We start from the raw sequence: 11,558 nt of genomic DNA, 5'->3' as shown, positions 1-11,558 counted from the left end.
GTCTGTCTGGTCCACAGTTTGCTGAGCTAGCAAGACTGGCAATACTAATGTGATACAATATTTTATAGTGCCTTGAGTTTTGGCTCCAGCCTCTTCTGAGACGTGAATTTAAATCCCACTGCTTCCATCTAAAGCCCAGGTCTGTTGAATGTGGCTGATGAAGGACAGAGGGCCTGAGACATATAATCAATCTTAAAGCTGGAGAAAAATAGTCTTCTTCATTCACTATCCCAGCAGCTCTGTAAAACCCCACTCTGTCTGCGTCACTCAGTCCACTGACTACCCACAATAGAGCGGGAGGGGCTGCCACACCCAGGCTAACACTGAGGGGAGGCCTGCTGGTTGGGGGGTAGAGGTGAGGGGGTTTGGGGTTGACATCCCCTCATCTTTCAAACTCTCCCTCTAATGCTTAGGGTTGTCTAACGCTTAATGCCAAAAGCTCAATGACTGAAATTAAAAAAACATCTGTACCACATGTGCAACATCATTATTTTAATAGACAATAGATACAATAGTGCAATAGATGTTTTTTGTCATTTAAATGTGTTGCAGAAAATTGTAATGCAAACATTCATGATCATTATTTCCTACAGGAGGAGCTATTTTCAACAAATATTTTCCCAGAATGCTCAAGAACCACAATAAAGAATGTTATGAAGAACAAAATAAATATTTTGTTCAAAGGTTTAAGTAATTGCTTGAAAGTGCATTTCAAGTCAATCAAAAAAGTACACAAGAAATCCCCACAAACATTGCTTATATATTTGGCAATAAATGGTAATCAAACTGAAGGTTTGCACCTACACAGTAGCATCATCCATACCCTGTAATAAAACCAAAATGATACAATCAATATGTAAATAAGCAAATCCTTGTGAATTTACAAAACATTTAATTTACATTACAATAAAATATTTCAAAACCTATCGTACAAAGGAATAAACAAGAGAACATAAAACCTCTAACAACAATCAGACATTAAATTCATATGATTTCCTGCCACAGTAGTCCAGAGGACACCTCTCACGCCGAGACCCTGAAGTGAGCAGCAGTTGGTGTGGGGAGAGACAAAGCGTGAAGCAGCAGTCAAACCATTTTTAGTCTCTGGGAGCTGTGGGCGTTGAGAAGAGAGACAGACAAAGGGCCAGGCTCTCTAAGCCTTTCCCCGCTGGGGCCGGCAGGGGCAGGGGTGGCCCCTCTAGTGCTGCCTGGATGGGTCCCCTGTGGGCCCCTGCCCTGGGCCTTGTACTCCTTGTGCTCTACAAGTGCTCCAACAGATTTGTCCCTGCTGGTGTTGTGAGCGGTATAGAATCAGGAGGAGTAGAAGGGACAACATCTCTCAAACCGCTGTGGTCGTGAAGAACTCATCTCGCTCGCTTGCTGCCACGGCGACATTACCACGCCAACTGGGGTAGAAAGAAGAGACTCATTGTGTTCCATTTAAGAAAATAAACCCTACCTATAGGTCAAAGGGCTCATGGATTACCACTAGGAAATGGGACACACCCTCAGTCCAGCGGGAACTCACAGGGGTTCTGACGAGCCGCCCAAGCTGATTGGTAGAGGGACATGAAGTCTTTATAGCGGGGGGCACAACCCAGCCAGGCCTCCCCAAAGTGTTCTGTCCCTGTGAAAAGGAACTCTCCACCCCCAGGCTTTACGTGACACTGTAACAGTGTGTGGATGTGACCGTGCCATGAGGAACTGGAACCGGGAACCCCTATGGTGCCAGTGTGGCGCTCGAACACCCCGCTACGCTGCCGGTACACCCTCCCCTCTGAGACCTCCACCAACGATGTCTGCCGCTCAGCATTGTGGGATACATTCCTGATGGAGCCGCGAACCACTGGAGGGGCAGAGGAGGGGACTAACATTAGAGACTGTTTTCAGTCAGCCCAAACATTTATGGTTATGTTAATAAATATGATGTTTTATTGTAATGAAAACCAATTAATATGAATAGAAAGATGAGAAATGTATCAATTAAACAGCCATCAATACAGTATGATTCAGCTGATCTAAATTGTTGTGAGCATTTCAATAACGTGTTTTTTTAAAGCGGCCAAGAGGGAAATGAAAAAGTTACCAGGATCTTGCTGTGTGAGTATGAGTGGAAAAAGGATTCAAATCTTCCCTCCAAAAACTCCACTCTTAGTCTCCACATCCCCCACTCACTCTCACTCCTCTCTGTCTCCACATCCCCCACTCACTCTTCTCTGTCTCCACATCCCCTACTCACTCTTCTCTGTCTCCACATCCCCCACTCACTCTCACTCTTCTCTGTCTCCACATCCCCTCCTCTCTGTCTCCACATCCCCCACTCACTCTCACTCCTCTCAGCCTCCACATTCCCCACTCACTCCTCTCTGTATCCACATTCCCCACTCACTCTCACTCCTCTCTGTCTCCACATCCCCACTGACTCTCACTCCTCTCTGTCTCCACATTCCCCACTCACTCTCACTCCTCTCAGTCTCCACATCCCCCACTCACTCTCACTCCTCTCAGCCTCCACATCCCCCACTCACTCTCACTCCTCTCAGCCTCCACATCCCCCACTCACTCTCACTCCTCTCTGTCTCCACATCCCCCACTCACTCTCACTCCTCTCTGTCTCCACATCCCCCACTCACTCGACTCAGCCTCCACATCCCCCACTCACTCGACTCAGCCTCCACATCCCCCACTCACTCGACTCAGCTACTCACTCCTCTCAGCCTCCACATCCCCCACTCACTCCTCTCAGCCTCCACATCCCCCACTCACTCCTCTCAGCCTCCACATCCCCCACATCCCCCACTCACTCCTCTCAGCCTCCACATCCCCCACATCCCCCACTCACTCCTCTCAGCCTCCACATCCCCCACTCACTCCTCTCAGCCTCCACATCCCCCACTCACTCCTCTCAGCCTCCACATCCCCCACTCACTCCTCTCAGCCTCCACATCCCCCACTCACTCCACTCAGCCTCCACATCCCCCACTCACTCCTCTCAGCCTCCACATCCCCCACTCACTCCTCTCAGCCTCCACATCCCCCACTCACTCCTCTCAGCCTCCACATCCCCCACTCACTCCTCTCAGCCTCCACATCCCCCACTCACTCCTCTCAGCCTCCACATCCCCCACTCCACAGTAATCCCTCCATTCCCTCCTTTCACTCTCTGTGGCCATTTACACTTTCATTAGCCAGCTATTTTCTCTCATCAAAAAGTCGATGATGGCGATTTGTGAGATCAGGGCACGGGAGTCAGCCTATAAATGAAGTGGACTCAATGGTACTATTGCTTCTGCTCTGTTGCACCCTTAAGCCAATGGGTCCCCCATTGTGCAGCCTCAGCCCTCACATCTGTCAGGCCCCTCTGCCCAGCTACAGAAGCTGTTCGCTGGGAACAGATCAGGCTCACTACCCCCCCAACTCATCCACACAGATACAAAATCTCCTTTCCAACACTCACTCCACCCCAGGCCTTTGTAGCATAAATTAGTGGTGATACCCAGCTGATGAGGGGACAGATTGGGCTACATGGATCTATGGAGAACTAAGGAGATAGGACACCACGAGTCAAAAGCTATAGCTGTTTACCGTTTTTATAAATGTTTCATATAGGATCTAGATTTGTAAATAACAACAATAATGAATTATTTATGTTCTATTGATACATACCAAAGTCACTGCTGCAGATGGCCAGGAGGAGCTCTGTGTCATTGCAGGGACGGCAGCTAGCTGTGGGAGGAGAGAGAGAAGTTTAGAGAAAGAGTGTGGGTCTATGCAGAGACGGCAGCTAGCTGTGGGAGGAGAGAGAGAGAAGTTTAGAGAAAGAGTGTGGGTCTATGCAGGGACGGCAGCTAGCTGTGGGAGGAGAGAGAGAGAAGTTTAGAGAAAGAGTGTGGGTCTATGCAGGGACGGCAGCTAGCTGTGGGAGGAGAGAGAGAAGTTTAGAGAAAGAGTGTGGGTCTATGCAGGGACGACAGCTAGCTGTGGGAGGAGAGAGAGAAGTTTAGAGAAAGAGTGTGGGTCTATGCAGAGACGGCAGCTAGCTGTGGGAGGAGAGAGAGAAGTTTAGAGAAAGAGTGTGGGTCTATGCAGAGACGGCAGCTAGCTGTGGGAGGAGAGAGAGAAGTTTAGAGAAAGAGTGTGGGTCTATGCAGGGACGGCAGCTAGCTGTGGGAGGAGAGAGAGAGAAGTTTAGAGAAAGAGTGTGGGTCTATGCAGGGACGGCAGCTAGCTGTGGGAGGAGAGAGAGAAGTTTAGAGAAAGAGTGTGGGTCTATGCAGGGACGACAGCTAGCTGTGGGAGGAGAGAGAGAGAAGTTTAGAGAAAGAGTGTGGGTCTATGCAGGGACGGCAGCTAGCTGTGGGAGGAGAGAGAGAGAAGTTTAGAGAAAGAGTGTGGGTCTATGCAGGGACGGCAGCTAGCTGTGGGAGGAGAGAGAGAGAAGTTTAGAGAAAGAGTGTGGGTCTATGCAGGGACGGCAGCTAGCTGTGGGAGGAGAGAGAGAAGTTTAGAGAAAGAGTGTGGGTCTATGCAGGGACGACAGCTAGCTGTGGGAGGAGAGAGAGAGAAGTTTAGAGAAAGAGTGTGGGTCTATGCAGAGACGGCAGCTAGCTGTGGGAGGAGAGAGAGAAGTTTAGAGAAAGAGTGTGGGTCTATGCAGGGACGACAGCTAGCTGTGGGAGGAGAGAGAGAAGTTTAGAGAAAGAGTGTGGGTCTATGCAGAGACGGCAGCTAGCTGTGGGAGGAGAGAGAGAGAAGTTTAGAGAAAGAGTGTGGGTCTATGCAGGGACGGCAGCTAGCTGTGGGAGGAGAGAGAGAAGTTTAGAGAAAGAGTGTGGGTCTATGCAGAGACGGCAGCTAGCTGTGGGAGGAGAGAGAGAAGTTTAGAGAAAGAGTGTGGGTCTATGCAGAGACGGCAGCTAGCTGTGGGAGGAGAGAGAGAAGTTTAGAGAAAGAGTGTGGGTCTATGCAGGGACGGCAGCTAGCTGTGGGAGGAGAGAGAGAGAAGTTTAGAGAAAGAGTGTGGGTCTATGCAGAGACGGCAGCTAGCTGTGGGAGGAGAGAGAGAAGTTTAGAGAAAGAGTGTGGGTCTATGCAGAGACGGCAGCTAGCTGTGGGAGGAGAGAGAGAGAAGTTTAGAGAAAGAGTGTGGGTCTATGCAGGGACGACAGCTAGCTGTGGGAGGAGAGAGAGAGAAGTTTAGAGAAAGAGTGTGGGTCTATGCAGGGACGGCAGCTAGCTGTGGGAGGAGAGAGAGAAGTTTAGAGAAAGTGTGTGGGTCTATGCAGGGACGGCAGCTAGCTGTGGGAGGAGAGAGAGAAGTTTAGAGAAAGAGTGTGGGTCTATGCAGGGACGGCAGCTAGCTGTGGGAGGAGAGAGAGAGAAGTTTAGAGAAAGAGTGTGGGTCTATGCAGGGACGGCAGCTAGCTGTGGGAGGAGAGAGAGAAGTTTAGAGAAAGAGTGTGGGTCTATGCAGAGACGGCAGCTAGCTGTGGGAGGAGAGAGAGAAGTTTAGAGAAAGAGTGTGGGTCTATGCAGAGACGGCAGCTAGCTGTGGGAGGAGAGAGAGAAGTTTAGAGAAAGAGTGTGGGTCTATGCAGGGACGGCAGCTAGCTGTGGGAGGAGAGAGAGAGAAGTTTAGAGAAAGAGTGTGGGTCTATGCAGAGACGGCAGCTAGCTGTGGGAGGAGAGAGAGAAGTTTAGAGAAAGAGTGTGGGTCTATGCAGAGACGGCAGCTAGCTGTGGGAGGAGAGAGAGAGAAGTTTAGAGAAAGAGTGTGGGTCTATGCAGGGACGACAGCTAGCTGTGGGAGGAGAGAGAGAGAAGTTTAGAGAAAGAGTGTGGGTCTATGCAGGGACGGCAGCTAGCTGTGGGAGGAGAGAGAGAAGTTTAGAGAAAGTGTGTGGGTCTATGCAGGGACGGCAGCTAGCTGTGGGAGGAGAGAGAGAAGTTTAGAGAAAGAGTGTGGGTCTATGCAGGGACGGCAGCTAGCTGTGGGAGGAGAGAGAGAGAAGTTTAGAGAAAGAGTGTGGGTCTATGCAGGGACGGCAGCTAGCTGTGGGAGGAGAGAGAGAAGTTTAGAGAAAGAGTGTGGGTCTATGCAGAGACGGCAGCTAGCTGTGGGAGGAGAGAGAGAGAAGTTTAGAGAAAGAGTGTGGGTCTATGCAGGGACGACAGCTAGCTGTGGGAGGAGAGAGAGAGAAGTTTAGAGAAAGAGTGTGGGTCTATGCAGGGACGGCAGCTAGCTGTGGGAGGAGAGAGAGAAGTTTAGAGAAAGAGTGTGGGTCTATGCAGGGACGGCAGCTAGCTGTGGGAGGAGAGAGAGAAGTTTAGAGAAAGAGTGTGGGTCTATGCAGGGACGGCAGCTAGCTGTGGGAGGAGAGAGAGAAGTTTAGAGAAAGAGTGTGGGTCTATGCAGAGACGGCAGCTAGCTGTGGGAGGAGAGAGAGAAGTTTAGAGAAAGAGTGTGGGTCTATGCAGGGACGGCAGCTAGCTGTGGGAGGAGAGAGAGAGAAGTTTAGAGAAAGAGTGTGGGTCTATGCAGGGACGGCAGCTAGCTGTGGGAGGAGAGAGAGAGAAGTTTAGAGAAAGAGTGTGGGTCTATGCAGGGACGGCAGCTAGCTGTGGGAGGAGAGAGAGAGAAGTTTAGAGAAAGAGTGTGGGTCTTTGCAGAGGAAAGGGGCACACATCACCCTGTGGAGCACCAATGCACATCCTTTCACTTCACTTGTCTTGTCTTCTCACAACTCTCTCTCGCTCTCTGATCATTCTCTCTCTCGCTTCACAATCTATCTATCTCTCTCAGTCTGCCCACTCCATACTCTGCATCACCACCCATTTCTCTCTTTCTCTCATATTAACCATCATCATCTACACTTCTTATAGTGATCATCTTACTGGACACTATCACCCTACTGTGAGGGTCCACTTTCAACACTTCAGACCACACCCAACACCCTACTGTGAGGGTCCACTTTCAACACTTCAGACCACACCCAACACCCTACTGTGAGGGTCCACTTTCAACCCTTCAGACCACACCCAACACCCTACTGTGAGGGTCCACTTTCAACACTTCAGACCACACCCAACACCCTACTGTGAGGGTCCACTTTCAACACTTCAGACCACACCCAACACCCTACTGTGAGGGTCCACTTTCAACACTTCAGACCACACCCAACACCCTACTGTGAGGGTCCACTTTCAACCCTTCAGACCACACCCAACACCCTACTGTGAGGGTCCACTTTCAACCCTTCAGACCACACCCAACTGTGAGGGTCCACTTTCAACCCTTCAGATCACACCCAACACCCTACTGTGAGGGTCCACTTTCAACCCTTCAGATCACACCCAACACCCTACTGTGAGGGTCCACTTTCAACCCTTCAGACCACACCCAACACCCTACTGTGAGGGTCCACTTTCAAACCTTCAGATCACACCCAACACCCTACTGTGAGGGTCCACTTTCAACCCTTCAGATCACACCCAACACCCTACTGTGAGGGTCCACTTTCAACCCTTCAGACCACACCCAACACCCTACTGTGAGGGTCCACTTTCAACACTTCAGACCACACCCAACACCCTACTGTGAGGGTCCACTTTCAACACTTCAGACCACACCCAACACCCTACTGTGAGGGTCCACTTTCAACCCTTCAGACCACACCCAACACCCTACTGTGAGGGTCCACTTTCAACCCTTCAGACCACACCCAACTGTGAGGGTCCACTTTCAACCCTTCAGACCACACCCAACACCCTACTGTGAGGGTCCACTTTCAACCCTTCAGATCACACCCAACACCCTACTGTGAGGGTCCACTTTCAACCCTTCAGACCACACCCAACACCCTACTGTGAGGGTCCACTTTCAACCCTTCAGACCACACCCAACACCCTACTGTGAGGGTCCACTTTCAACCCTTCAGACCACACCCAACACCCTACTGTGACGGCTGGGCTTGAGACAACTGATTGATGGATGAGGATTACAGACAGCTTGCCACTCCATTGACACACACATACCAGCAGCTCCATCCCTCCATCCATCCCTCCTCAGTTCATCCAGACAACAAGTCAAGGGGTCAGATGGAGGAATGTCTGGCATGTGTCTACTCCATTCACATCTCCTCCACCATACGAGCACTACCCACACATATCAAAAGCCTTGATGAGTCTCGACCTCCATGTTTGACTTCTATTGTTTAGCGGTCTAATTGAATGACCCCAGACTGGTGACCCCAGTCACTGGTATCCTCCACTGAACTCCTCCACTCTGTCAATATTGGGAGAGAAAGACTCAGACAGACAGACATCACATCATCAGGACAGGAGAATGACGTCACCCCATTAAGACAGGCCCACACACATCTGTAGAATCCAACAAGTATTTGCTGTCTCCATTGAGATACCCGGGGGCCAATGGCCCTCCGCCACCCTGGTCACTGCTCCCTGGCTTTGTCCCTCCGGTGGAAATGAGACCACCAGACAAAACAGACCGGTCAGCAGCTGCTTCCTAGACCAGGCAAGATTGGATTTGGTCTTTAATTGGATAATTGACTGATTTCTTTGGGCCCCAAACTATCCGCCAGTCTCCCCAGCACACCCCTCCACCCACACAGTGAATGAGCCCACCTCTTGTGAAAAGTACTGTGATGCTAGGAGTTTATTGTCTTCTATGATTAAGTTAGAATGTTTCAGTGTTTAATTATTGATGCACTTGCTTGGAAATGGTTAAATGATGGTCAAGAAGATGGGTCTAAAGTAAAAACCACTTAAAAACATCTGAAGGCATAATGATTTGTATTAAGGATACTTTTTTATATCAATATATTTTTTGGTCAATTTACAATTGGGATTGCAACTTCAACAAAAGTGTCAAATGAACATTTTATTACCATGGCATACAAATAGAGAATTTGTATTATCTCCAAATGTCAGTGGTGCAAAGTACTTCAATTCTAATCATTTGACGTAGCCTACTACTTAGGTCGTTTTTTGTGGTATCTGTAATTTACTTTATAGTTTTGACAACTTTTACTTCACTACATTCCTAAATAAAATAATTTACTTTTTACTCCAGACACCCAAAGGTATACGTTACATTTTGAATGGTAAGCAGGACAGTAAAATGGTCCAATTCACGCACTTATCAAGAGAAAGAACATCCCTGGTCATCCCTACTGCCTCTGATCTGGCAGACTAACTAAACACAAATGCTTCGTTTGTAAATTATGTCTGCGTGTTAGTGTGCTCCTGGCTATCGATAAATAAACTTGTGCCGTCTGGTTTGCTTAACATAAGCAATTTAAAATTATTTATAAAACCTAATACTTTTACACTTTTACTCAAGTAGTATTTTACTGGGAAACTTTCTCTTTTACTTTAGGAAATGTATATTAAGGAATCTTTACTTTTACTCAACTATGACAATTGGGTCATTTTTCCACCACTGTCAAATACTCATCCTGCAACACACTTTGGCCGAGGTTGGGCGCAGTGGTCCGATTGCCCAGCAACTCATATCTGAAGCCTCCTGCGCGTTGGCTGATATCCCTCTGCGGGTTCGCCAGGAGGAAGATGGCTGGCTTCTGAGGTCCGTCCGCCGGGAAACAGAACACCTGCTCCGGCCGCCCTCCATCCGTCATCAACAGGTCCAGTTCCCCAGCCCGCTCGATGTAGACGCTGGCGCCGTTGAAGCTGCGGAACGGTTTGATACAGACCGTTGTGTGGCGCGCAGAGGACAGGTTGGGTTCCAGGACGACCCGAAGCGCCTGGCCCGGGTAGACCCACTCCACCGAACCCTCCGTGCAACGCAGCCGCACCTGCTGCACAGTCCGCGAGTTGGCCTCGCGCGCCAAACCACTGCAATCCAAGAACAAGGAGAAGGGTTCAAATGGGCACACTCACTCAGAAAACAATGCAGGTCAGAAAATAATATACGACGAGAGAGGTTATCCTATACTCAGAGAATAAGTATATTATCCCCCCCACACTCAATCCAAATGTTAAAACATGTATTATTTTGGCAAAATCAATTTTGATAGGATAACTGCAAGTAGTTCTATTGAAATAATATGCAACAATAAGAATACACAATTACCTGAAAACGATTAGGATATTGGTATAAACAGATAATAATTATAAATATTTAGACAACAAAGTTTTTAGAAAGGCTAAACGCAATCCCAAAGTCAATACCAGTTTGGAATTCTGGCTACTAAAAAAAAGCCTAATCCCTCACCTTCCACTCCAGTTGCAGAGGTCTGCCGCGCAGGGAGACAAACAGCAGAGGAACAGCACATACATGAACATCAGCCTGAGAGTTGGCGACATTGCAACCACCAAATATAGGAATAAAAATAGAATCCAAAATCAACTTGGTGAGAAGACATCACCAATGTTCCGCTCCAATCCTTCTGCTAGCTCACTGAGATGCTCTTTTAGCAACATCTGTGGACGCCTGTGACTGACGCTGCGGCTGCATTGTATGAATAGTAAATTGCACCCTAGAAAATGGATGTCCTCGCTATGTGTCTGTGTGTGTGTCTGTGTGTATGTGTAATGATGATGATGGTTGATACAACCGGGAATGGATTTCGTCATCATTACCGTTGGACCACAATGGAAATAAGCTATTAAGCTTAATTGTGTTATCCTTCATGATTTTCTTAAATTGTATGTGGAGACGTCACTGGCTGGAGCGCCCTTATGTATGTATTCTACAAATTGTCAAATAAATTCAATCAATCAATGGCGTAATTACCAAGCCCAAAGATTTGTAAATCGAAACCGTTTCGTTACGTAATTTAATGATAGAAGTTGTGTAAAATGTATAAAACGTGTAGGCTATTTGTGGCAAATTGTAGGTATAGGCTATCAATCGGAATAGCCTGTGGGTCCAATAATCGGAAAAGCTTGAACAAAACGTAATTACATTTATTTTTATCGCATTATTTAGGCCTACGTTCCCACACGACTGAATACGCGTTCAATCTCTCTTAGCTTTTGTTTTAGGTTAATTCAGTGAAAAGACGATCCGCAGTACAGGCTCCAGCCATCTGTTACCTTCAGCTGCACTGCGCGACTCACAGCTTTTCCACACCTGGATAATTGGAGCGAGCCTTCATGAAACTTTGGGAAATAAATGACGACAACTGCCAATTACTTCTTATTTAGAAGCTTTTTATTTATGTATTTTCCGAACACTTTATATTTGCATATTCAACCCCTAAACATTGGCCTATATAAGTAAATAACTCATCAAATAAATTAACAAAATAATACGATGTTTTTTGTATATATATATATATATATATATATATATATATATATATATTTTTTTTTTATATATATATATATATATATATATATATATATATATATATATATATATATATATATATATATATATATATATATATATATATATATATATAATTGAAATCGCATTTTGTAATGATAGGCTTGGTTTTATAAAACGAATGGGAGGCCTAACGGCCACAGATAGTGTTGTTTGGGTGGTGAGTGGGGGTGAAGAAGGTGGGGAG

At 47.4% G+C, this 11,558-nt stretch overlaps 1 protein-coding gene across 1 annotated transcript; it reads right to left on the bottom strand.

Moving 5' to 3' along the window:
- Positions 1-477: 477 nt before the first annotated feature.
- LOC115171671 (meteorin-like protein) lies at positions 478-11,265 on the bottom strand. The gene is made up of 5 exons (XM_029728695.1): positions 10,253-11,265; positions 9,488-9,873; positions 3,667-3,726; positions 1,529-1,846; positions 478-1,406 (listed from the first exon to the last, which is right to left on the bottom strand). Exons 1-5 carry the CDS (start codon positions 10,342-10,344, stop codon positions 1,312-1,314), a joined length of 951 nt encoding a protein of 316 aa, XP_029584555.1. The 5' UTR covers positions 10,345-11,265; the 3' UTR covers positions 478-1,311.
- Between the last annotated feature and the right edge of the window lie 293 nt (positions 11,266-11,558).

The sequence above is a fragment of the Salmo trutta genome, chromosome 32, assembly GCF_901001165.1.
Source record: "Salmo trutta chromosome 32, fSalTru1.1, whole genome shotgun sequence".
Taxonomy (NCBI): domain Eukaryota; kingdom Metazoa; phylum Chordata; class Actinopteri; order Salmoniformes; family Salmonidae; genus Salmo; species Salmo trutta.
Note: the sequence above shows the minus strand (reverse complement) of the source record. Positions and strands in the feature narration are given on the sequence as shown.